The sequence below is a fragment of the Pyrgilauda ruficollis genome, unplaced genomic scaffold (assembly GCF_017590135.1).
Source record: "Pyrgilauda ruficollis isolate IOZ18807 unplaced genomic scaffold, ASM1759013v1 scaffold32, whole genome shotgun sequence".
NCBI lineage: Eukaryota > Metazoa > Chordata > Aves > Passeriformes > Passeridae > Pyrgilauda > Pyrgilauda ruficollis.
The window spans coordinates 2,105,573-2,132,951 of NW_024524600.1; the positions used below are offsets into that span (position 1 = coordinate 2,105,573).

General features: G+C 34.8%; 1 protein-coding gene across 1 annotated transcript in view; it reads right to left on the bottom strand.

Annotated features, from left to right (window-relative positions):
- The window catches only part of CFAP54 (cilia and flagella associated protein 54), a 100,390-nt gene that overhangs the window by 15,026 nt on the left and 57,985 nt on the right, over positions 1–27,379 (bottom strand). The window contains exons 41-58 of the mRNA XM_041474258.1: positions 26,938–27,135; positions 25,988–26,075; positions 25,341–25,547; positions 23,711–23,777; positions 21,729–21,911; positions 19,145–19,231; positions 18,036–18,158; positions 17,118–17,171; positions 15,667–15,883; positions 15,232–15,326; positions 13,534–13,703; positions 8,313–8,415; positions 6,840–6,978; positions 5,758–5,915; positions 5,378–5,563; positions 4,058–4,184; positions 3,607–3,759; positions 2,449–2,557 (exon numbers count right to left, since the gene is read on the bottom strand). Coding sequence (XP_041330192.1) covers positions 2,449–2,557; positions 3,607–3,759; positions 4,058–4,184; positions 5,378–5,563; positions 5,758–5,915; positions 6,840–6,978; positions 8,313–8,415; positions 13,534–13,703; positions 15,232–15,326; positions 15,667–15,883; positions 17,118–17,171; positions 18,036–18,158; positions 19,145–19,231; positions 21,729–21,911; positions 23,711–23,777; positions 25,341–25,547; positions 25,988–26,075; positions 26,938–27,135 — 2,464 coding nt within the window. The remainder of the gene's footprint in view (positions 1–2,448; positions 2,558–3,606; positions 3,760–4,057; positions 4,185–5,377; positions 5,564–5,757; positions 5,916–6,839; positions 6,979–8,312; positions 8,416–13,533; positions 13,704–15,231; positions 15,327–15,666; positions 15,884–17,117; positions 17,172–18,035; positions 18,159–19,144; positions 19,232–21,728; positions 21,912–23,710; positions 23,778–25,340; positions 25,548–25,987; positions 26,076–26,937; positions 27,136–27,379) is intronic.

The following is a 27,379-nucleotide window of genomic DNA, read 5'->3' on the forward strand; positions in this document are numbered from 1 at the left end:
TCCTGCATAGGACTAGCTAGATACCTCACCAAATAAATCATTCATCCAGCCCCCATAATCTACTTTAAGTGCAACTTCTTTCATAAATTCAGGAATTCAGAAATCCATGGGTTCCTGTTTTAAAGTCACACATCACTGTGGTGTGCTTAACAAATAACATCTTCATTTAACAGTACATCAAATATAGCTTTCATTATTTGAAACAAATATTCCATAAATAAATTGCTAATTTTTAGTAAGGAAACCCTAATTCTGCAAGGGAAGTGACCTTCTTGTACTGTTTGTCTTCCTTGCTCAAGTTAAGGCATTTATCCGTTGCCCTGGTTTCCCTGAAACATAGGTAGCTGAATTTAGATATCAATCAAATTGTGTCCCCAGTCAAACTCTCCCAAGAACCAGCAAAGATACCAACAGTGACCAAACCAGCCTTATGTTTCCTAACTGGGCTCATATACTAACCTTCTTAGTTTTGAGTTCTGTACCAGAACATCTTCACCTATTCCCACTCTCCATCTCTTTTCAGTGATTTTTACAGTAGTATTGTGCTCACCTATTCCCACTCTCCTTCTCTTTTCAGTGATTTTTACAGTAGTATTGTAAACTAAGCAAAAATAGTAGAATCATAGAATAGTTTGGGTTGGAAGGGGCCTTTAAAGGTCATCTAGTCCCACTCCCCTGCAAGCAGCAGGGACACCTTCAACCATATCAGGTTGCTCAGAGCACCCTTCAACCTTATCTTGAATGTTTTGAGGTACAGGGCATTTATCACCTCTCCTGGCAACCTATTCCAGTGAATCACCATTGTAAAAAATTTCTTCCTAATATCTAGTCTGAATCTACCCTCTTTTGGTTTAAAAACATTACTCACTCCAAGCACTATTAGAAACTATCTCCATCCTATAAGCCCCATTTAAGTACTGAAAGGCTGCCAAAATGTCTCCCTGAAACCTTTTCTTCTCCAGGCTGAAAAATTCCAATTCTCTCAGCCTTTTCTCACAGGAGAGGTTTTCCAGCCTCTCATAATTTTTGTGGGACTCTGCTGGACCCACTCCAACAGGCTGATGTCTCTCCTGTGCTGAGAACTCCAGAGCTAGGTGCAGTACTCCAGGAGGGATTTCATCATATCAGAGCAGAGAGGCAGAATTATTCCCCTCAACCTGCTGAAAATCACTATACCTGGAGAATTTCTCCAACATTTCTGTTCCCAATAGGTTTATAACTGTCTTCTTATGCAGATTCCCCCTGGCTCTGCAGATTTCTTCCAATCTCACTTATGAATTAACCTCCCCAAGCATAGCAACAAACTCCTGCTCACATCATTACTATTCTGGGCAGACACATATTGCACAGAGCTGGTTGTTTATATGGTACAATAAATCCCAGCTTTAGTACAATTTGTGTAAAGCAAAATACAAAAGTCAGAGTACTGCACAGTTAAAGACTGAGCAAACTAGCTGAAAAGATGGCAAATTCTACACTTGGTTGGCAACAATTTAGTTAAATTTCTAGTCTTGCTAAGAAAAAAGGATGTGAGACATCAAGAAACAACTTTAATTAAATAATACCACAGATATCACAGGGCTTGTATAAATGTGACCAGGATGTTAAGTTCTCTAAAACAAGAAAGCCATGGTCCATTGATGTCGCTGTACATTCTTTTAGAAAGATGGTAGCAAATTAAATGAGAGTGTAGCAAATTAAACTTGCAAAACTTCACCACAGTCCATTTCTGCACCATCTTCCATCATGCTGGCTGCTAGCTGAGGTTTATTACCATGCTACTACTTCTACATTCAGAGTTCTGGTTCATTAACTTAAGTAACAGAATACCCAAACAAGCAAGGTAAATTGCTGCCTTTACACTGTCTCTAACTAGATGTGGCACATTATTCATTTAGACTGGTCAAGAAACAAAAAACTAAAGTCCAATGTATCAGAGCTGCTTGACAGAATTTATTGGCTGTCTTGGCTCAGCTCTTCAGGCATCTTCTAGGCTGATAACTAATGCCAAAGTCACTGTCCTGATATCTGTTACAAACACATTTCCTACGCTCCTTCTGCCTCTGCTCTTCTGACTATTTCTGGCTGGTAACCTTTTCAAGCTGGATTTCTGTTATCTGGAAGGGGGCAGACCACAGCTCATATTCTGAAATATGAATAAACCTCCTGTTTAATTGATAGCTCTGTTCTCAGTGTTGACAGATAGGGCACAAATTTGGAAATAGAACAGAAAGCTGTAATTTTTGTGTACCATTAAAAAATGCTTTTAAATGTTCTTATCATTTATTTTAAATAAGAGAATAAATATCCACTAGCTCTTCTCTATTGAAATAAAACAAAAAAGATATTCCATAACAGGAGTCCCAGACTAAATCTCAAAAAACTGTTTAAAAATTATATTCATGTATGATTTAAATTCTTTTCAAAGTTATATAGCTAGATTCTTACTCATATTTTTGACCATGTTGCTGGCTGAGCTTAATAGCTTCCAACAGGGTTTCAACAGCTTGAGATGACTTGCTATTGCCTCTTTCAGTTATCTGGCGTTCTACCTTACCTTAGAAAGAAATACAGAAAGTAGATTTTTTCAAGATGTTAATAATTTTTCTTCTGTAAGACCCACCCAATCTTTTTCCCTCCAGAAAAGTTAAACAACACAATACATGATATATTCTCCTCCTGTTAAGCAAGATCTTTTCCAGTTTGTTTAAAAGGTAATGCACAATGCTTGTATAACAATTCTCTTCACAGAGTAGCTGAAATAACCGAACTTGGGAATCATAATGACCCCTAACATTTCCTGATCCCAGCTAGCAGAGCACTGTATGTGAGGAGGTAATGAGCAGGCACAGGCCTGTTCTGTGCTGAGCTGCACACACAGAGTGGCCCCCAGGCTCGTGTTGTGCTGGGCACATCCCACAGGACAAACGCAGCCAGCTTGCTGTAACAGAAGAGTCTGTTGGCAGCATCTTCTGTGATGGCAGTACCTTTCTGCGAAAGTGAAGCACGAGGTTCTTATGTGAACATGCTTTTTGTCTGGCAGTAGAAATAATGAATAGCACTGTTTTTGCTCAAGAACAGCTGAAAGACCAAAATGAGTCAACTTTTTTCACCGATGGGATTTGCATGTTGTGCTGCATCCTGATTGCAAGCACGTTCAATACTGCACAACTTGGAGTTCTCAGCCTCTGCAGTAACAGGAGATTATTTACACTGTCACATTTTCTTTTATAGTGTTAACTCCAAAAAATGGCATTTTAAGAGATACATTACAAAGTCTTCAATGTTTTTCAGGCTGGGGTCCTCATAAACCAACACTTCCTGGTGCATAACATAATGTTCTTAATCTTGTTGGCCACACCCTTGGATCCCTGATAACATACAGATGAAAGTAGTTCTAATTCAGTTTTGAAATTATTTGTAGAATAATGCATCCTGAACTCCTGTGGTGTGGTACTAAACACAGGAGAAAGATCTGCATCTAGAGACACTGAGAAATGTCCAAACTTATTCTAGTTTTACAGTAAAATGCCTCCATTTTCAGAGACACCATGCATAACATTTCCTAGGATGGCACTTGGGATGTACAAACAGGGGTTTATTTACCTATCTGAAAAAGAATTTCAGCTTCCATATCTATTTTTTTTGTTGCAGCTGCTCTGCAAAGATTCAATGCTGATTCTAAATGCCTGAGAGCATGTAGCCATTGCAAGGGACGTCTTGCAGCTGTAGAAGCTAATTTTTCAGCTAATGTGTATCCTGAAGAAAAAAATAAAACAGTTATTTGTAAATTATTTTGCAGACAGCCAATTTATGCAAAAATAAGCTAATTCCTGAGAAGAAATGCTGCTACATATTTACTGTTACTATCCAATTCTCAAAAATTCAAGTGACTGATGGATGTAAATACAAAGCTATAATAGTGTTCACTATCATGCCATTGAGGTTTACCTAGGCCACACAAAAGAAGCCCAAGCTACACCAATCAACCCATTCATAAAATAGGAGTGAAAATTTACTAAAATTTAAAAACAATAATGAGTTGTGTTTTTCTTACCAATTTTCATTTTGACTAGGGCTAGCAAGTTAATATGTGGCAGGTAGATATTCTTCATGGGTAAGACCAGGCAAGTCAATGTGCTGTCTTCTCCTTGCCTTTCAATGGGTTCACCACAATCAAAAATCTATGAAAAGAGCATGCTCAGTAAAATCAAGTTGCAGACAGCAAATTAAATAGCAGTTTGAGAAAGTAAGTTAGGTATTGCGAAACTGAAATCTCTTGAAAAGAGCACTAGAAAAGGATTCAATATTCCTGAATTCCTTTACTTTAGTGTGTACTTGTCTTGCAGAAGAGTCTTGTGATGCAAACAATTTTAATGAATTCTTGATTGAACTTAGTAACGTTAGACTTTGGTTTTTAAAAGAAAACTCACTAAAATCAGTCTTTTAGAAATAGATCTCACAAGTAACCAAAGCCCTGGAAAGAAACTGTCATTTCTACAAAGAAATCTGACATCCAGCAAAGGCCAGAAAAGAAAAAGAAATTAGCATGTAGGGGCCAGTCAAACCTTTCATTCATGGAGATAAGACAATGGGGAGACATTGTAAAGTGTCAAGTCACTTGAAGGTTAGCAAGTCTCACAGTTGGAAGTTTGAGTCTGAAGTGATTCATATGATTCTTTACTGCTTAGGGAAATAAATATTTTGGTGGATTAGACTTCCATTTTAGAAAATATGAGGAAAGAGTTTGATCTAAAAACTTTCCTCTGTAACCTGTACCAAGTTCAGATAAAAATGCCTATTTTTGGATCCCAAATAGGTAAATGGTTTAGTTCTCTCACAAAGTTCATGTCTTTAGATTTATTTTTTTAATTACAAATTTAAATTTTTACGTGGAAATTATTTCTTCATACCAATTGTAACAATCCATCAACCTAAAATATCATGCTACTTTAAATAGATTGTCCTGATTCAAATTATTCTAAGACACAAAGCTAAGTTCTTGGATGCTTAAGAGTTAGGAATTTAATGAGATCTGCATTCTTCCTGAGGTGTTGAGTTTGAACACGTCCCTCATTGCAAATGGGAAAGTGAGTGTTCTGCATCTCCTCAAAAGTCAAACTACCTATTTATTTTTTAACATCTGGATGCGTATTTTGCAACTATTCAATATTTTTAAATTCTGTGAAAACACCAGACTTCATATGTGAACATGCATAATGAGTATGGATAAAGAGTTTGGTAAAATTAAAGACTTCTTTACACTATTCCAATGTATTTAAAACTCAACTGATCACTTAATAACTGATAAAATAGCTTCCAAGATGAATAATTCAGGCTGTTGGAAGGATTTGGAAATGCACCGACATGTACTCACTGCTTTAATGGTAAACTCGTGTGCCAAAACAAGCAAGTTGAATGGTTCCACTGCAGAAGAGCAATGTTCTGAGTCCTCTACTATTTGCCGTGACAGTATGTCTGCCAGCAGAAGCATGCTTTTCACAAGAGTCAAAGAAGCTGGCAGGGAAATAAATGTATCCTCTTGGAGTAAACCGATGATACTCTGTTTGGACACAGACAACATAAACCAAAGTAGTTACTATATTCCTGTCTATTTATGAGGACAAAGCACACAAAGTGAAAAAAAATCAATTTTAGAGGCACTATTTCAAACTTATTTAATGCTGCCATCAGCTGTTCTGACTACACAAAAAATTCATCAAAGAAAAGTGAACAGTTTTTCCTTTGTGTTCAAACCTGCAAAAGAAGTTTAATGTCTGCCACGGGACATTTTTCTTGCAGGTCAAGAATAGCAGCTTGCAGCATCATTTCAGCCTGAGTCTCAACATCACCAAAGGCTTCTGCCTCTAATATTACTTCTTTTATCACACTTCTGCGCTCAGCTACATCATTTCCTAAAAGGAGAGAACATATGAAGAGCAAAAATACAATAGAAAATACTTCATTGTGTGTTCTACCTTTCTTAAGTATTTCTACACTAAGAAGTTACAGAAAACATTACATTATTCCATATGCATGTGCACCATGTCAACAATTTTGTGTCAAATTTACTTTTAAAAGAAAGAAAAATCACTTCGTTTCTAAAGAGCTTCTAAACAGTTTCTAGATGTAAATTCATCCAAATGCATGCTTTTAATGCAAGCCACCAACATAAATATTAAGGTATTTGAGATCTGTTCTACTTATCCAAAAATCTGATTTCAGTTAAAATTGCAAAATAGTAAACAGCCTGCAGAGAAATTATCCAGAAATAATTAAGTAAGAGTTTGGCAACAGACTTAGACTGATTTTGGTACTTAAGTGAGTGTCAGAGTTGTTCACAGAACCAAGGAATAAAAACCATTTTATTCATAACCAAACTTCAAAAAATGTATTTTGCAATATCTCTCTTAAATCCTTAAAAAATAACCTGGAACATTTTTAGGAGCTATGTAGGGATATTTCATTTATTGGAGATAAAGAAAACTAAAAATATTTTGAGGCTTTTAAAATCAGAAGCACTCAGCAACAGCACTTTTTAAAATGACCATACTTTCTTAATTACACTAGAACATTTGAAATTTTTATTACAGTTATCAAAAGGTAATGACTATTAAATGAAAATTAATATAATACTTTCTGATTTCATGTTCTAGGAAAGAATGTGCTCATAAATATATTTTCCTTATTGGATTGGATGAATGTAATAAAATAATTGTTCAGTGACAATACAGCCCCAGACTTAATGTCAGTATTTTTTAACTATGAATAAGAATTGTGTCTGTATAGGCTCATTTGCCCATTATAACCCCAAAATCTAAAGCAAGAAAGTGTAGTACCTTTCATGTCACCAACACCATGTATCTGTGTCACAAGTGCAGTCACTAACATTGCTCGACACCTCAGCCACAAATGTACATTCACGTGCCCTTGGGCTGTTACTTGGGGAGGGAGTGAAACAACTTCCATGGTGGAGTCCTATTAAGTCCCAAAAGCAAGAAAAATGTTACTGTCTGAGTAACATACTTTACCACAAACGAGGCAACAGGGCAGCACCAGTCTAAAATAAATTAAATTATTACAAATATATTACAAATAATAGTAACATTTTAAACAGAAGTTTATCTGAAGGTTAGATACATATATTTGTAATAAGATGAGGCAATTTATTTTTTTTAATTTTAATAGATATAAAATAATTTTTAGCATTGAATATTAAACCACTTTTTATGTGAGACTCCATAAATATATCTATATACTATATTTATTATGAAGAATAATTCTAAGAGTTTTGATTATATTCCCCTCAAACAGGAAGATTACACAAATTTCTGAGCCACATGAAAGTCTAATTTTAGAGCACATCAGTATCAATTTCTGGTATCTCAATAATGACTAGAAAGAAATTTCTAGTTTTCTATGTTTCTGTTGAGTGTAATGTAGTAGTACAAGTGTTTGTGAGAATTCTCAGCTCAACTCCTTGTGCTATCTTCATATATTTTAAAAACTCTTTCTATTGCTAAAATTCTACACTCCATGTTCTACTATTTGTTTCAGCAAGCAAACACTGGATAATGCACCACTTGCATTTAACTCATACAAAAAATCATCATGACTGATTTGCATCTATACAAATGAGGAAAAAATATCTATAGCTCAGCTACTGGCTACAGGGCCATCCTAAGAAAAGAGAGGAGCAGGTGCAGAGAGACAGGAGCCCCTGATATGCAACACAAACAGGGTTGCTTGTCCATGTGAGTCAATTTGACTCACTGTGCACTCAAGAGTGACTGTGTGGCGTGTGACCAACTTGATTTCCAAAGCAGAGGTCAGAATCCCTGATATTGGACAACAGAAGTCAGCTGAAATCTTGCTCCATGTGGAACACAACAATGATGTGAAATGGTCCATCTGGCTCTTTGAAAGAGAATTCAGTTTTCAATCAGAAAATCTAAAGCACCTTAACTGGATAATACACGATTTTCAGCTGATAGCTATTTTTTTCACTTCCTTTTTGCTTGAGGGGTTTTAAACAAAAGAAGATTTTCAGTGCTGCCATTTGAGAGTAATAGAAATAAAAACTGTAATTTCTAACCTCATATAAATTATAATGATTATTATAGACACAATGAGCACACCTTAAGCAAGCAGGTATCTGAAGCATGTCAAAGATCATCTTTTCCCCAGGTTAATGGTTACCACATAATACAAATGACTGCTATGTTCTAATATTATGAAAATCACTCAACATGTAATACAAAAAAGATTCATATACAGAGAAAGATAAGTTTAAAACAAATACCCACACATACCAAACACTCCCTTTCATCCTTTTCTTCTTGGAAATGTGCCATATCCACGCAAAAAACTTTTGCATCTTGGAGAAGTCGAATTGCAGAGAAAGCCAAAGCAACACTGTGGTATAGAGCAATCTTATTTTAAAAATACTAATTATATTTTCCACTTTATGATTTTATTAGTGTAGATAACTTCATTTTTTACTATGCCAGAGATGTAAATCACCAGTTACCAACTTTTTCTTCCGTAAAACATGGTTACACTCAAACTATTTTCCGAATTTGTAGGCATTGCATTATGAAAGTGACAGAAGAGCACTAAGAGAATAAATTTTGCCAATAACAGACATAACCTGATAATATTTCACTGTTAGGGTGGTTAGGCATTGGAATAGGTTGCCCAGGTTCGTGGTGGAGTCACCATGCCTGGAGGAGTTTAAGAGGCATCTGGATCTGGGTGATACAATTTAGTGGATTAGGGGTCACAGTGGTGATGCTGGGTTGATGGTTGGACTTGATGAGCTCAATGATTCTATTATTTGATCAATAGCATATAAGCTCAAATATATCATATTCTGTTGGAGCAATCAAAACAGAACTCCATTGTAATTTTCAGTTACACACAGAGTCATAGAATCATTTTGCCTGGCAAAGACCTCTAAGATTGTCAAGTCCAACTTGTAGATCTAGTCAAATCAGTAGATCGAGACCAACCACAGCATATCTGTCATCAGGGATAAGTTCTGAGAAATTAGAAGATGTAAATGTACTGAAAATTACAAGATATATTAGGAGAGTTCGATATCATCCACAACTAAGGTTAATACCTTTCTCCTTAAAACTTTTACAGGCTATGCATTAATCCTCCTGTTAAATTCACATGGTCAGATACTCACAGGATCTTAGTAAACACCACCAAGGTGATAAGACAAAACCTCATCAGTAAGAAATCTCATGACATTGCATCTATTGTACTCCCTGCCCCATATCCTAAATTCTTTTCTGGAGTTCACTTTGAACAGCACCTTTGAAAGATACAGACACCATTAGGGTTGGTGCCGCATTCAACCCTATGTGTCAAAAAATGATGGGCTTAGATCTCAAAATATTGTCATGTTTCTTAAAATATGAACTACTGGGTTTTTCTTTTTCTGCAGTCTTTATAAGCACTCAGATATCCTCAGAAAATGTTCAATTTTCATTACATGTACAAAAATGTGTATCTACAGCAGCAGACTTTGTGAATACAATTATTTAATAAGAAGACATCTGCAAAAGAAGAAGAACTCTCTCATACTAGGAATTGTTGTCCAGAGAACACACTATTCAAAATATTCTGAGAAGTGCCAAAATCAATATTTCCTTGGATTGGTTTATTTTTTTTTCTTTGTATTGGTTTCCAATTGCACATTTTCCTCTGTAAATCTTTACTTTCCCACATCTTCTCTAAAACATTTTTTGAGTTTGGTTTTGGGGGCTGTTTGTTTGGAATTTTTTTACAATTCTACATGTTCTCTGATCACAGAAACATTTTTCTAATAATTATAAGCTACCAAAGAGTATGCCTAGCTCACTACTTAAAAGATGTTTTTCATCAGATTAATTGTTAGAAAGGTATAACCAAAGATCTTATCTATGCTGGTTTTTTACATGCACTCTCTTTACATAAAGACTGGTTGTTATGAAGCATATTAAAAAAATAGAAAATAATTATTAACACCTTTAAGTTCTTTTTACACTGCCAGAACAATGCAAAGATCTTTTAATGCAAGAAAGATTCAGGGTCTGTGTGAATTTACTGCTTTTGAGATGTTCTAGACTAATGGTTGTGAAGGCAAAGATCTTGCACCAAGAATTCTGAACACGAGCTGAACTACTTCTAAGTTACACACATTAATCTGTCAACATATGTATAACCACAGGATGGATAACCTCCTGTTAAGATAAGAGAGCAGTTAAAGTCTTCCTGTCATTTCTGGTTCTATCCTCCTTGTTGTTTTTGTGATGCAGACCTGGATGGATTACACCAATTCAGCACAAATAGACCCCAAAGTAACAACAAGAACCAAAGCCGTTAATATCTCAGCTTTTACATTTCACAATTCAATCCTCATGAATCTCCTTCATCATCCCTTTACCTCAGTTTTATTCAACAGAATGAAAACACAATAAATCAATGTTGTATTGGATGATAAGTTTCTCTCTAACAACAGAACAGAAAAGGTGAAACAGAATTTGCTTATAAAAGCAAACAGAAAAAAGGATAATGCAATGATGTACCCCAGCTGCTTCTTTTAAGAGTTGTCCCCTGAAACCAAGGCATCAAAGTTAAAATTAAAGCAAAATCTAACTTCAAACATTGCTTGAGATGCTATGGTTCACATCTCAAATACCTTGGAGAAGGTACAGCACCTAGGAGTATATACAGGTTATTAGCAAATACTAAACTAAATTCCTCAGCACCACTGCCTCGAGTTAACTCCTCTTGTCAACATTCAGCAATATTGAAAATGAGGCTATTTTTACCTATGTGCTTACACATAAATTTCTTAACTAAAATATAGACCACAAGCCCAAAGATTCATATATGCCTTAAGTCACAATTTATTCACATAAGCAGAGAAGCACACATTTGGGTAATTAAAAAGTTCACATTTATAGGACAGACACCATGTAAGTAGTCTCCTTGAGATCAATGGGATTAGTCCTATACATAAAGTTACTCTGAAGCATACATTTTTTTGCAAGACAGAAGCTTGTAATGCAGAAGCTTCCCTTGATGAAATTTTTGTGACCCTCTTCTGCTGTCAACAAGAGTGATGTATCTATATATTTCCCTTGACAAAATACACATCCTTTTATCAGCTGAATCAGAAAGTGACAAGATGATCAAAACAGGAAAGTACAGCTGACTATAACAATTTCACCACTAGGTCATTTCGCCAAAGGAGAAAAAAAAAAGATGAATTTCTGTAATATCATGCAAAGTTTGATTTCCAGGCTGGCAGGCAGGAAACATTCAGCTGTCTGAAGAAATGTTTCATTTGTATCTGAGGCAGACATATCAACAGCTTCCATGCCAGTGCAATAAAACTGCAAAATAGGTTAAAAACCCCCAAACTCTTCTTTTTTTTTAATGTTTTTTTTTCCCTGATACTGACCACTATCAATATATAAGACCCACTAAACAAACACCCATCAAAAATCTGAGAGTCACAAAAAGTGATCTATACAATGCTTGGCATCCATTGAAATCCTCGATATTCTAAAAAAGTTTCTTCAATCTGAGGCAAGTTACAAATCAAGAGAGAAACTAGTTTCTATCTCTAGGATATAAACGGCATGGCAAAATGAAGGGTCCTGCACTGAAGTGTCTTGCATATCGTGGAATCACTTTGGCAGGGTGAGAATGTCTGAGAGAGGACTCTACCAAGCCTAGTATCAAGCTAAGATTACACACAGGATATTTCAGAAGTGTGCATTCTGCTCCCTGATCACCAGCACAGTGACTTTATAAAATTCAGGACACTCAAAAGTACGATGAGGTGACTGTCAGCAACTGGTGGATTTCTCCTTGACATTTTACAGTAAATTAATCTAATTCAAAAAGCACTGAAATGGATTAATATTTCATGTTGAGAAATGTCCACAAATAACCTACAAGTTCTTACTTTGCATCTTCCCTAATGACATTATTGCTAAATTATTACAGTCCTATTATCTGAATTTTTGGAAACTGCTTTCTTTTAAAATAACATACATAAAACCTGGGGGAAAGACCACACTGCAGACTGTTACTGTTTTCAGTACAGTAAGGCTGTACAGCACCGTGAAGCTGCTGTCCTTGTTAATTATTTTTACTGCTGTACCATAACAATGCAAAAGAAAGTGTGCTATTTAAAAGGCATTGATTTTGAGAGTGTTCAGCTGAGAGAAGGAAGGTGGCTTGTTTTGTCACAGAATAAACAATTTTTTTAACTGGATAAGAAAACCCCATTGAGACTGATTTATCTATTGGCCTGATGAGCCATCTACCACTTCATCAGCAATCTTCACCACTATTTCAACAAGAAAGAAAGGGGTTATTTTTATTCTTTTTTTTTTATGCTTACTGTGCTATAAGATTTATTGTAGCAATTCTGGCGTGTTTAGTTAGATTAGACCTAACAAACATGACAAATACTGATTACATTGTACCAAATCTCAATCTAGTCTGCCAGGTGATGGTGCTACACCTGAGGATGCTCCATCTGTAGTTCGCAATTTGTACACTTAAAGATTTTTTCCATCTAATAAAAGATGAGATAAAAAGAGATTCACACTGATAAAATTATCATGCATTGTTAAACTAACATCCTTCTTACACAAATTAATGTAAAATTACAGGTATGCTAAACAAACGAATCCTCCTAGGTAAAAGACCAAAACAATGCTTGGAATTTAACATCTACAAAGAGTTAATATATTTCTGTACGTCCAGTATATTCCAAGAATTTTAAAACAGTAACTTCATTAAATTCTCCAAAAGAAATCAGAATCTCAAAAAAAAAAAATCACAGAATTTGGGAACATTAATTTAGAGAAAATATCAGGCAGACATATACAGATACATAGAGATGATTCAGCCATAGAGATAATACAACAGTATTTTAGACTCTATGACTAATAACATAATGCTGCTGAAATCTATTCTGTTAATGTTTACTTCAATGCTTTTTAATCACTGTAATTTAAAAAATATAATTTTGATGTTTTAATTTTAAACCAATAAGTACATCAAGAAGAAATGTTCCTTTAGGACAGAAACACAGGGTATTCCAGAACAAAGTAGAATTCAGTAGTTCAGAGATACAATTACTGTTCTGCTGTACAATTTAAATTGATAAGAACTTGCATGATCTAACATATCCAGACTTTAACCAAAACCATGAAGATTGCAAATTTTCTTTGGTTTTATACAACACTTCTATCACAAAAACATCTCACAGAAAAATTGCAACTGATTCTCTGGGCCAACTGAATCTCTGGCCCTATAACTGATCATCTTTTAAAAAGCAAAAGAAAGCAACAATAAAAAAATTAAATGCCTGTGTATCTCACATTTGTTAATATACTAATGGAGTTGTTACAGATAACTACTAAGATTTACTATATTGATGTAGTAATAAAGAAATTATTTTTTTAATGACTGGTGGTGAATGCTGTGCAAGGTAAGGTTGTTCATAGGATTACTTACCTGAGAGGTGATTGATGCCTTTGCTGAGAAATAGAACCAAGTTCAAGTTTGGCCTCAATAAGAGCCTCTAAATCTTCCACAGAATACCGAGATATGTCCCCATCATATTTTTCCTGTATGTCCTGTATAAGACAGCTAAGACTTTCTTCAGCTTCTGTCAATAAAATCCCCTAAAGAACATAGGGTTGTATGATTTCAAAAACTAAAGAAACAAAAATTTTCTTTAGAAATATTTTTTTTCGGTATAGCCTGCTATCACTGCATCCTAAAATAAATCAACTTAAGTGCAATAGGCCTTTTCTATAAATGGGGGTGGGGTGGTAATTCTGCTTTTGTTAGGTATTCAGAATCACTGTGTTTAAATCAGCAACACCTTAACAATCAATGCATGTACTGTTGCCATGCATGCTGAAATATGTTTTAAGGCTTAGCAATGCTATTCACTAATTTCCCATTCTTTATCTAATAGCTATACTTGATAATGTTATACTGTACTTCTCACTATGCTTAGTAATTTTAAACAATAAACACAACATCAAAAACAACATCAAAGATGTCAAAAGAAGTATTACATTCTTTATTAGATATCTTTTGATATCCTTGTGTGCAGTTTGTATCCTGAAAGTTCAACTATAATTTACAGTCTTTCTGATAAAAAAATCTGTAGGAAGCTATAAAAAAAAAATCTAAAAAGAAGCTAATTTTAAATTAAATCTTAATTGTGGAGCTTTCAGCAGAATTAAAAATTTATTTAAAGGTTTGTATCATCCAATACATTACTTTGATTAAAATTCAGAGCTCGACTTAAAAAGAATCACAAAAAACCCAAACCATAAAAACTCCTCCAAAAGAATAGAATAGTTAAAGAAAAAATAAGAGTAAGAAATACATTATGCCTCTTAAATGACCCTTATTCAATTCAAATGAACATTTCTATTTTAGTTATTTTCAAGTTGCTATTTTCAAATTATAATAAAACTTTCAAGTTTCTAGTGTATAATCTATACCAACTGCCACACAAAATCATCCTCCCTTCTCCAGAAATACTTTATGTATTTGTTTGTTTGTAACAACGGCCAAAAGTAGATACTTCCAAAGAGGAAGGCCCCTCTGAATATGTCAGCCCTTCATTTTGGTCTTTTTGTGATGTGAAACCAATAAGCATAAAGTTTACAATTAAACAAAACAAAATCCAACTAAACAAACCCCCTTCAAACAAAGCTAATAAGCTGTGGTATGTTTTCTTCAAAATAAAGTACCAGAAAGAACTACATGAAAAATTTGAAATATTCCACATATGAGAATGGTAGAGAATGGTTTTTTTATTTACATAGCATATTGCCTCATCAAAGAGTCTCTGACATGCTCTACAGATGGAACGCTACGAAAGGAGATGATTTTATCTTGAAATTCCACTGTCTTTACCCTTTATGCTGAAATAGTAATACTGAGATCTGATTGTGGAAATATTTCACATCATTTGAAAAATGATTGCACCAAAAATGAAAAATGATTGCACCAAATAGTCAACCCTTCATGTACAGCTAGTAAGACTACAGTCAAATTAGAAACAGAAATATTAGTCTCCTTTTTCAGACCATCCTCTCATCATAATCTCTGTTACATTGAAGGCAATAACACTATTTTTTGGATCAATCTGGATTTTCTTAATCCTTTTCTACTAAAAATCAAAATTACCTTCAGCATGGCCATATTTAATTCATCTTTACGGTCAACAAGATGCACTGTTCTGTCTCTCTGTTCCTGTTGTCTTGAATCCTGATCAGCATCAGCTGTCAAAAGCATTGCAGATAAAATTTCAGATAACAGATGCAGAACCAAAGCATTCTCAGTAATTTGAAGAACATAGTCCTTTTCTCTCTACTTACAACTGGGACTTTCAACATCAAAATAAATAATAATGGAACAAATTAATAATAATAATAGTAGTAGAATAATAATAAAAGAACCTTACCAAGTCTTACTGCTTATTTCAATAATGACTGAATTTTTCAGCAACATTTAAAATTAATATTGTTCATAATATGACATATTAACTCATATGCAGTTAAAAGTGAAAAAAAAAATGCTTGAAACAATATAAATAAACTTTTCCACCATCCTTATAATTACCTTTTAGATTCGATGCTGTAGTTTTGCTTGGCTCTGGCAAGCTGTTGTTGTCAACAGAATATAAATTTTTTTCAACTTTTTCAGGTATATTATTTATTGTGGCAGAAAGACAAATGATGAGATGCATTTTGGCTAAGGTTAATTTATTCATAATTTGTTGGTTGCACAGTGGCGCCACTGTTAAAGATAGACTCCAATTAAATGTATCTTCCAGTACCTACAAGAAGGTTAACAATTGGGATTATGTGAAATGACACATTTTACATTTTTCTTGTTCAAGACATATTCTGTTTCTATTAATAGTGATACAAATCAACAATTAACATGAATAATATTAGTAATATTCTCAATTATTATGAATGAGCCTCAGAGATTGGTTTTCAAGCAGAAGGTGCACCTATGAAGTTATAGCTATTATCACTGCAAGTTCTAGTTTTCTGCATTGTAGGTCAATCTGTAGTTCAAAAATCTCAAAGAAAAGTCTGCTGTTAAGAAAGGAAAAAAAATTCTTGTATCACATCATCATTCTAGCACATTTCATAGACTCTGTTGTTCATTATAGCATCCTTGTTTTACCATGAGTTTAATAGTCTCAGTTTAGATTAATAAATTTAGAAGTTGAAAGTCTACACAGATTTGCAAGACCATGAGACCAGTAACAGCGCCACATATACTGTGAAGCGTTCAAATCAAAAGCTCAAGATAATGCACAACTTCAAAATAGATCAGAAACTAGTGAGATCAAAAGCTGTCAAAACACAATTCTCATTTTCATCCTGTAATACCAACTGTTGTAGGAGACACACAAGCTTACTGTAAACAAGAGAGAAAAGTGGAGGGGAAAAGCTAGGGATTGTAATTTACCAATTGTTTTAATGGTGCAACTTTTTCACATTCTGCTAACATTTACCCCTACCAGCTCAATGGATCTGTGAGAAGGTTAATAAATGGAAATTATTAAAACTGAAAAACACAAAAGAAGTTAGTGATGAGTAGGTGATTTTAAATAAAATGAGAAAATTACTGTTTAGACACTGGTTTATAGAGCCACCATTTTAATTTTTTTTTCCCCCCAGAAATGGACTTCAACCCCCATCTGAATTAGGAAAAATCTATGATGACAACTCTGATTGATATAAATTGTAACATTAAAAGCCTGACACTCTCAGTATTTTAGCAAGATAAGCACCTGACCTTCCATATCACAACAAAGCCCGAATACTTCCATTAGTGTGTTTTGCACAGAAGAGCCACAGATTTGTACACACTAAATCTCCCATCTGAAAAATGGTGAAAATGGTAGTTGCCCTTCCTTTGAGAGATCAGCCATAAAATTGAAAATTTAGGAAACAGTAATGCATTGAGAAGAATGTGTCTTCTATTTACTGGGTTTTTTAATGATAACAAAGATATTTTCTCTTAAGACAGTTTACCTCTTCAGGTTTTTTTACCTTCAAATTTGTATCAGTCATGACAGATTTTGAGGAATCAAATTTCTGTGAGGGCTGTAAAATGGAAAAAAACAAAAGTAATGTGTTACAACATGAGTATAAAACCAATGAGTTAATAGAGGTAGGAGGAGGGAAATTTCCCTTCAAATCAGCTCATTAAACTCAATTTGCTCTGCTTCACTGTGTATAACACTGGGTAAAGGAAGCAAACATGAAGTTTGTCCAATGCTTGACAACCCTTTTGGTGACGAAATTTTTATGCTGAATTTCCCCTGGTGTTCTGTCCAGAAGTCTTTTGTCATGTCACCTACCCAAAAGCACCACTCAGATACGGGAGACCTTGATTACATTCATCCAGGATTAAATCATTAGGTTATTTTGGCAAGGAAAGGCTGGTCATGGGGGAGGCTTGCCCAACAGCCAGATCTGCCTGCACAGGTATGCTCACAGTAAGACAAGAGTCCAGGTCAACTGTTAACAGCTTCCCACCCTTGTAGCACATTAGTGACCAGACAGAGGAGAAATGAAACTGATCTGGGGTGATGTGAGCTCAAGGCTCTGTGGGCAGCAAGAGCCATTATGGCACAGCATCTCCTGAGGCTGCCCTCACCCTCCCCAGGGCCCCAGACCCCACGTCAGCTTTATCCATACTTTTCATGCCTGCACATGAAATCACACATTGTTTTTTCTACAGTAGTATCTGCAGTACTCAGTGTATAAAACACACGTTTCAAAATTGATTTCCTGCTGTTTAGTGAGAGATTTTAATGCCATTCAAAGCCTACTATTTGATTAATCTATTGAAAGCAACTTAGGAATTTCTTAGGAACATGTAACGACTTGCAGATATGGAGTATGTGCAGTTTCATGAAGAAAATGGATTGTTACAGCTCAATGTCATACTTTTCTGATGTTTACCTGCATTTGTTCAGTATATCTGTATCCTGCTGGTATTTTCCATGGAATTTTCTCTCCCAAAATAAGCAAAGACAGCTCATGAAAGGCCTCCGTAAAAAATCCTATATCTGTAAGTACTTTAATCTATCAAAAAGTAACAAAGCCTTTGATTTGAATGTTATTCATTATTCTTTTTGCTCAAAATCAAATACATTTAAAGGTAATTTTCAAATAGATTTGGCTACCAGAATAATACATTGATGAAGAATGATCTTCAATGGAAAGAAATCTTTTACATATTATAGCGAGTAATTTCAAAGATGGGTCTTTCACCTTTAAAAATAAATTCTTTAAAAACTTCCTCCTGACAAAGGGAAAGAAGCTGCTTCATCTGGTAAGAGTTTTGACTGCCTGTCCAAGATCAGCCCCTCAACAAAATCTGTTTCATAGATTTTACTCATCGTAGTCTTGTAGTACTCAGCTACTCTACCTAACCCATATCAACATTTCCTGAAAATATCTAAAACCAATATCACTTTGACGCTTAATTCTCTTAGAAACTCTTCATAATTAGATGCCTTGAAAAAAACCCCAAAACTCCCAAATTATTTAAACAACAACAAAAGGTGAACATAAGTGAAATGACAAATCTGTTCCTAGATTTCATGGAACCTTGTTCTACCATGATAGTAAGAACACATCCAGAAGTGAACATCTGGGGAAAAAAATAGCCATTCATGTTGTGCACTGAAAAAACATTTAAAAGAAAAGTGGAACACGATAGGAAATACCAAGTGAGAAGTCTGGACCAAAGAAGAAAAACCTCCTCTTCATTAAATAGAGAGTAGAAAGAATTTGTGGAAGCACTCAACAGCCTATGTAGAAAATTAACAGTATACTGTGTAAATAACTCTGCATGCTACTAAACTTGAGAATATAAATAATAATTGCCTTTAGACAGTATCCCTACCATCTGCTGTGCAAAGAAACACTAAGCAACAGCTGAACTTTAAAGCATTACTTTTCATAGTAGAAATATATGACTATTAAGTTCAGTACATTAAACAAAGAATTGAAAAGCTTACTTGAAATACAATGTGTTTTGAGAAAGAGAAAGCTTATTTGATTACCTTGAGGATTCTTCCTTCAATACATTTAGCTGGGTCCTTACAAATCTCAGATACAATATATTGGTATAATGTGAACAGAGGTAAAATCTGTAGCAAAATAGTAGGTCATGCAGCTATAAACATCATACAGGGTACAATTATAGAAATACACATTGCAATTACATATCAAAAATATATAGATAATATAAAATTACTGCCTTGAGCATCACACACCATCACTACTTTTATTGTTTCTAAAAGATTAAGGTGTTAAAAAGTTCTTCAGCTCACTAAAGCTAACCCCTGATACTACCTTGTATGTGATTCACAATGTAGGAAGCGAAGTTTATCCAAATTATTCTCTGTGTTCAAGGTGGGGTATTTTACCACATCATTACAGAGTAAACCTACCAGAAATAGGTTGATACAAAGGATTTCTAAAACTGTCTGCATTTTGATGCCATATTTTTTTCAATGCAATTAACAGAAGAATACAATTCTGTAAGATTTTAAAATAAACACAATGAAGTCCTGCAACTAAGTGAAATTATACCATTTGTAAAATAAAGTTGATGGTGATGAGACTTATTGACAAATTTATTTACATTCATTTTAACTTTAATTTTTTTGTAGGGACAACTAACAAAAAAACCATTTTAAAACGGAGCACTATTAAAGAGAGAAATGTCTCTATTATAGAGACGTTGTATATCCTTCCAGTATCTGATGGGAGACTACAGGGAAGCTGGAGAGGGACTCTTCATCAGGAACTGAAGTGATAGGACAAGGAGTAATGGGTACAAAGTGAAAGAGGGGAAATTTAGGTTAGATATGAGGAGGGAGCTCTTTACCGCGAGGGTGGTGAGACACTGGAGCAGGTTACCTGTGAGCTTGTGGATGCCCCAGCCATGCAGGTGCTCAAGGCCAGGCTGGATGAGGTGCTGAGGAACCTGCTCTAGTGGGAGGCATCCCTGCCCTCAGCATGGGAGGTTGAAACTATATGATCTTCAAATATCCCTTCCAAACCTAAACATTCTGTGATTCTATGATCTATCGTTATACAATATTTCTGAAAAAGGAGATTCTTTCCTAACAGATTTATGTGTTTATTGAAAATGAAAGCACTTTGAAAATTTAATTACTGTTCAGTTTTTACATTTTTCTTCACTTTAAAATGTCCCCGAGCTTAGAAAATGCTAACAGCATTGTTAGATTTTTGTCAAATTCACTTGAAGTTTTCATAATGTAGCTTAATACTTCTGAATTTGGATTACAAATGCTTGAGGCAAATGTTTTAATTGTACCCATACAGTTTCCTATTGATATTTGAAGTAGTTCAACAAAATTAGTCTTTGAAGTTTTATTTTTAATAAAACTTGAATCTTGATGTATTTTGATTTAAGTGTCAAATCAACTTAGCACCCACCATCCAAAACATTCCCACACAACAAGCATTCAGGGGAAATGAAGCTCTCATTCAGCTAAAACTGCAATTGCTTTGACGATGATCCATGAACTGGATCTATATTCAGCTGGCAAAAGTTCAGAAAGTATCAAAGATGTGCATGGCCATGTGAAGCAAGCAGTCAAATTAAGTGCCTCTGCCTCCAGGTAATTGTCTGCTCCTGGATTTCTACTGGAGGACAGCCAGGACACTTACACAAAGCCAAATAACAAAGTGAACTCCAGTAATGCAGGATGGGGAAAAGCAACAATGGCAGTTAGCCTGAAGTTCCAAAAGAAATCAATCCAATAAATGGTTTGCTGACAAAAAAAAAGTATAACATCTTTTTGCCTCCTTCTGTCTAACTCCTCTTCCATTCCTACCTCCTAACCCTTGCTACTCCTTGCTGCCAGCCCTGCAATCTTTTCTCTTCCCTGGCAGTGGCTCTGCCACTTGCAGGACCTTGTCATAAGTGGATTCAACTCATCAAAGCAGGAAGAATCTATCTACCTTTTCAGATGGAGAGTTTTCTGTCATGCTTGATTTACAGAGGTATAAAATAATCCCCTGACAGGAAATTCTGTTGGTGCATACAGGATCAAATTAGAAAAGAGAGAGTATTGCACCTTTTTCAGCACTAGTAATGAATTCAATCTGTTTATTCTAATGTACAGCTCTGCACCTTTGAAGGAAGCTGGATTAAAGTGGAAATGGTCAGACATTAAATGGAGGAAATAGGAATATGACCAGCATAGGAGGGAAGTTATAAAAACACTTCATACAGAGAAATAAGAGCACAATGAAAGGAGAAAGTCAGAAGGGACTTTTATCTACTGGAAGCTGAAGTACTGAAAGCAATCTGGACATGCTACATTTGAAGTATTTTTCTGTAGTGAGTATTTTAAGTAGCATATAATAAAAAATTTCCTCTAAAATGCCTAAGCTAAATGAAGCATGCATTGTCATCTTCCAGAATACAAAATTTTCCTCTGTTTTCTAAAACTTGTATGCAGCAAGCTATACCTTGTTTTAAGTGCCACATAGCTTAGCCATAGGGATATTTTGCTACAAGTTCTGAGGTTATCTTGTAAGTACACCCACACAAGAAAGTAAGACTAGGTGTCTTAAAAATAATTTCCAGATCATAAAAACAATACTTACTATTAAATTTTGTTTTGCACAATGTAGTTCAAACATAATGAAATTCAGACTTGCAACTACAGTAGAGATATCAGCTCTGTAGCGATCAGAGAACAGGTCAATACCAGGAATAAGAATATTTGTTTCATATTGTGCAAAGTCATAGTCAGATGCTGGATGTGGAAGGGAAGCTCTAAACAGGGTCTGAAAGTAATAACAATGAATTATTTGTGAAAAGGTGTACAGGTATTAGTGAGACACCATAAACTCCAACTCATAAATTACTTCATAAGCACAACTCCATCAATGCCTTAATTATTCAGCTGTTTCCAGCCACAATATTGAATACATTTTTAGAGAATATATTTTATGTGTGAAGTTGATGGAGAAATAAACAAGCTGTAAATAGTCTAAGGACAGTGTGCCTCCCATTGTTTCTGGGAGAGCTGCTGACTTTAGGGCCAGTTAAAAGCTAGTTCCACCTTTAACTAGGTCAGGTAGTGCAGCTTATCAGCTAGTGCAGCTTAAATAATTTAATTTAAAGCTAATATGAAATTTAATAATTTCTGGGAGAGTTGCTGACTATATATGGCCACTCTAGCTACACCTTTAACTAGGTCAGCTAGCACAGCCTAAATCATATAACTAAAAACTAATATGAAATTCAAGGAAATAATTTAAATGTTCTCTCTTACAAAGGGAAGAATGCTAACATTGTATCTGATGTTGCATATTCCTTCCCAATTGTGTTTATCTTGGTATAATTAGCAATGATGTGCTAGAGAAATATGCATTTACACTCAGCTCGGAGATATTAACAAGCCTAAAGCCTACACCAGAGGTGGAATTTAAACAAGGTTATAAAAGCTTTCCAATTCAAGGAACAAATTATGGCTTGAACTTCTTGCAGTGTAGTGACAGTAATTGATTATATTTTTCAAGACAATCACCCTGCAAGCTGCTTCTATCCCAATTAATATCAGACTCACTTCAGTCAAGTCACAATTATTTCTACTGTTATACAACTGGAACAAAATGCTTGCTACCGTTTCTGTCAAAAGGAGGAATCACCATTGTTCAGCTTTGTAATTGTTCAGCAATTACAGAGCTAGAAACAAGTCAAAATTTTCCTTTACCTTTGTTTCTTCAACTTGTTCTCCCTTTGGTGAACTTAACAAGTTTTCCAGTGTGGCCTAGGACAGGTCTCAGAGTCACAATCATGACACGAGATATCAGACGGTGTCATTGCTTGGTTTTGGAAGAAGCCAGATAACTTCCTGAAGCTGCACTGGGATGAGTAATCATTGATCCCAGTAGAGTATAACTGGCAGAATACTTGCAGTTCTTTTTCCTGTGCTACTTTTGACACTGACATCTTAACTTCCATTTAAAAGCAAACTGAAACGTTGTTTTTTTCCTCTATAGGTCTTATTTTCTGAAAGTCTGCAAACTTAATTTTAATGATCTTATTTTCTTTGTGAGTGAAACGGGATCATTTTTAATATCCTCTGGTTTTAGAGCAAACTTATTATAGAGTTCAGATTTTAGTATTACAAACTACTATTTTTCAGTGCTAAAAAATATTCAAAAATTTCTTTTTTTCTAAAGAGTCTGTGCTCTTGGTTGAAAATTTAAGACAATCTGTGAAGACTCTACAGATCTAAAAGACAGCACTCTGCTGTTGTTGATGCCATCCAGCTCTTCCTGAGCAGAGAATAAAAATATATTTGACTATCAAATGTTTTAGTCATCTTCCCTTTTCAGTATTTTTTCTCTGAGACACTCTAGCCTCCTATTGAAGTGATAATTTTTAGGCTATAATACAGAAATAATGTTAAAAAACAAAGAATAAAAACATTGTATCTAATATGCATAAATTGTCAACTACCTCTGATTTCCATTTTTCCTTTACAACCAAAACAAAAAAAGAATTATTTTAACAGAGGGTCATTTTAGAAGCAATTTGTTAACTTCATAAATATGAACTGAAATTGCATTCTTACCTTAAAAAGTGTTGCAGAAAAATAGCAGTATTTTGTTCTTAAACTCATCTTTGATGTTGTTATATACCTAAAGCACAACAAATAATAAGAAATATGAATGTACCTATCAATATAAATTATTCAAATCCTTGGGATTTTAGTCTAATGTGATAATAATACTAACACAATCTAGATGTTTTTCCTACTGGAAAACAACTGCCTGCTTTTAAATAGGTGCTCAGCCACACCATGCAAAGACATTTTTGACTGAAGACATACCTAGACAAAGGGAGTTGTCTAGATTATCTTCAAACTTACAGGAGAAACACAGGCAATCTAAGGGCAAACCCCATCTCATAGAAAACTAAAAAGATAAAGCAGATTAGGCAACTCACACTTTAAAGTATTTCTTTCCAAAAAGGAAGCCTAAGATAACTAACACATGGAGTTTAACATGGCAGGTATCTAGCTAAATGCAATGATTCCCACACAGTACCTCACCAGAGCCTTAAACCATCCTGGTAGCAGGATAGTCCTATGATTAACAATCCTAGAAATCTTTACTTCAATATTAAAATCCTTTAATCTGCCTTCTACATCCTATGACCAAGTTGCTGTAGAAAGAGCAACTCAAGAGAAAGCTGTTTAACTGTCCAAGTCAGGTCTAAACAAAAGAACCACCTGAGAGAGAAGCCAGGAGGACAGCTCCCTCCAAATCCTGCCAGGATTTGGAATGGACATATTTAGCAGAAAAGGGATAGTATCCAGTGCAGCAAACAGGTGCCACAAACACCTGTAAAAGCAGCTGGGGACTTGGTCTCACCAAACTGAACCCAAGACCGAACCACAGCTCTGAATTAGAAGAGACGTCGTTTGTAATGAAGTTAAACTCACTCCTTTTCCTTTTGGGTGCTAATTCTAAGTGTGGCAATGCCACTTCATCCTGAAATACCCATGCTAGTACTTGCAAAGCTACCTTGGCTTATAGATATTTTACAGTGCTATTAATACGACCTGCTTCACAGGTAAGGTCATTTACTTAAGGATGAAACTCTGCCCTTTCATGGTTATAGCGTTTCTAAGGTCATTTAATGCGGTTTTGGGTACCTCTAGATTTATATTTTGTACATACATTGAGGAACAGCTCAGAATACATTCACAGTGTTTTACCAGCAGTCAAGGACTACTGGATGGAAATATTTATTGATGGTAGATTTTTATACAGTAATTCAAATTTCATTTAGTTCGAATTCACCAGAAAACTAGTACTTTAGGCCATAAATCTGACCTCAAGATACATTAATATTTAATATGTGCAGTAACTTGGGAAATGTGACATTTTGATTGAAAATCAATATGATTGTAAAATCCTTGCACTTATGACTTTTTATCATTTTGTTTTCTTTTAATGATCTCTCCATATAACATACAGCTGCATTTATGATCAAAGATGAGCACTCTAGAAAAGAGAAAAAACAATATTCTCCAAAGAAGCAAATTTCTCCCTGAAAGGAAAAATTACTCTGCTTTTGATGAATCCTTTTTATAATGACTCATTATTGGTTTTTAATTAATTTGAAGTTGCCTCGTATCTTGGATGAGCAATTTGTTTAAAATACTATAGAAATACATACATGGGTAAGATACTTACTGAGCTATCTTAGCCACTAGGACTGCTGCATGTAAACATCCCCAAGCTCCAGCCTGAGAAAGAAATTTCTGACTCACATCATTTGATCTTCCAACTGCAAAGCAGTCTGTAGCATCTTTTGGAAAACTTAACTCTTGCCAGGTGTTAAGAGCATCAGCAATGTCGAGTGTTTCATCAAGGGATTGACACCAGTATTTAAAAGCAGCTCTGTAACAAAAAATACCATCACATTGCTGACATTTTCCAAAGTGGAAGATAAGACCTGCTTCACTTTTTCTTTATTACTTGAGATTTAACTAACTCTGATTGGGTCAAAAACTGAAATACAGTTTCTACAACACAAAAAAAGAGATATCATTCCTGGTCAAGAGGCTTATTTGGACTCAAATTAAATCCTCAAGCCATAGACATTACTTCTTTAAAACACAAAAACGTATCATTAATTTGCTTACTGGCAATTAGGTAGCGAAGAAAAATAAACAATGTATAGGAAAAAGCCCTCTCAAAATACAGTTAATAATAAATTAGATGAAAGAAGTTATATGGACTAGTGGACAGCACAAGAACTTACAAGACAGTTGAGAGGTATAGGACTGACAATTTAAAAAAATGAAACTCTGCTCATTTTTAATCCAGTAACTATGTACCTTTTATTTCCAATATAAAAGTGAAGATTTCCAAGTTCATGTAGAGCCTGTACCTTGAGGTCTCTCTGGTTACTCATTTCAAGGATTCCTATAATTTATTTTTAATCAATGAAAAAAAAAACACATTGTCATATCATTAAACCAGTTACTAAACCTTGAACAAGTTTGGCATGAGTAGACATGAATTCACATGTAATTCAATGCACAAATATTTTTTTTAATTTATTGGTCTTGTATATTTTACCTTCAAATGTACCATTTCTTATTACAACTAACTTTGAAAGCAAAAATAAGATATATGGACCTGTTTACATAATCGTTTGTATTTTTGTTTTGTCAGACTCTCAAATTTCTTCCTGTTCACAAGATAAACTGGAAAGCAGATCATTGGCCCTGCTAAACAACTCTGCCTGCATACAGCCCAGTAGCACTCTCACAGAGACATTTTTGTAACCTGTGCTGCAAATAAAACCACTTAGAGCTACTACACTTGACCTGTTTAGCCATACAGCAAAATCAGGTAAGTAGTGAGGAGCTGGGACTATATGAGTAAAGCCATACCAGAATGTAAGATGCAAGCCAAGTAACTAGGTCAGATATCCAAATGCACAGAATCTAAAGCTTGTTTGCTAGGAAAAAAAACTGTCATGGAATTAAAATGAATCTGCTAAACATTATATCAAATTCTGAATTGGGGATTAATCAGCATAACACCACTGAAGTAATTCTTTTTCATAAAATGAGATAACCATAGCAATTATGAACCAACTAGGATTTAATGCAGATTTCCTCAATCAAGAGGAAGAAGGTCGAACATCCCTGGAAACCAGCCTTCAGACAGTTACAGCTGCCTGACAGAGGAAAAATAACAACGGAATAAACATACATACACAGATAGGCAGAATGTTGTTACTTCTTATCTGTAAGCAGAAATTGATGAAAAAAATTACCTATAGTTTGTTCATAGGAAGATATAATTACTGAAAGGTGTGACTTTGGTATTGGTCTACTTTCAACCGCACTGGAGAAATTGTATTTTTCTTGAGAAAGGTCACATGGTGTCGGTAGAAATATCACTTCATCTACTACATTAAATTTCAGCTTTCTGCTTGAAGAGATATGACTGCTGATTGCTCTTCCAGTATTTTCTAGATTAGAAAAGTGATTTATATGATCAGTTTGGAAAAGTATTATACTATTTCTAGCACCCCAAATATTTCAAAACCATGTTAATCAAACAAATATAAAATTCCTGTGTACCCTATTTCCATTTGGTTTTCTATGCTCTGTGTGTCTCCTCATTACACTCATTGGACATAATTCAATGGTCAGTGCAACCAAAGGGTATGTGCTCTGTTAGGTAAAACAAATTTGGGAAGATCTGCCAGGCAG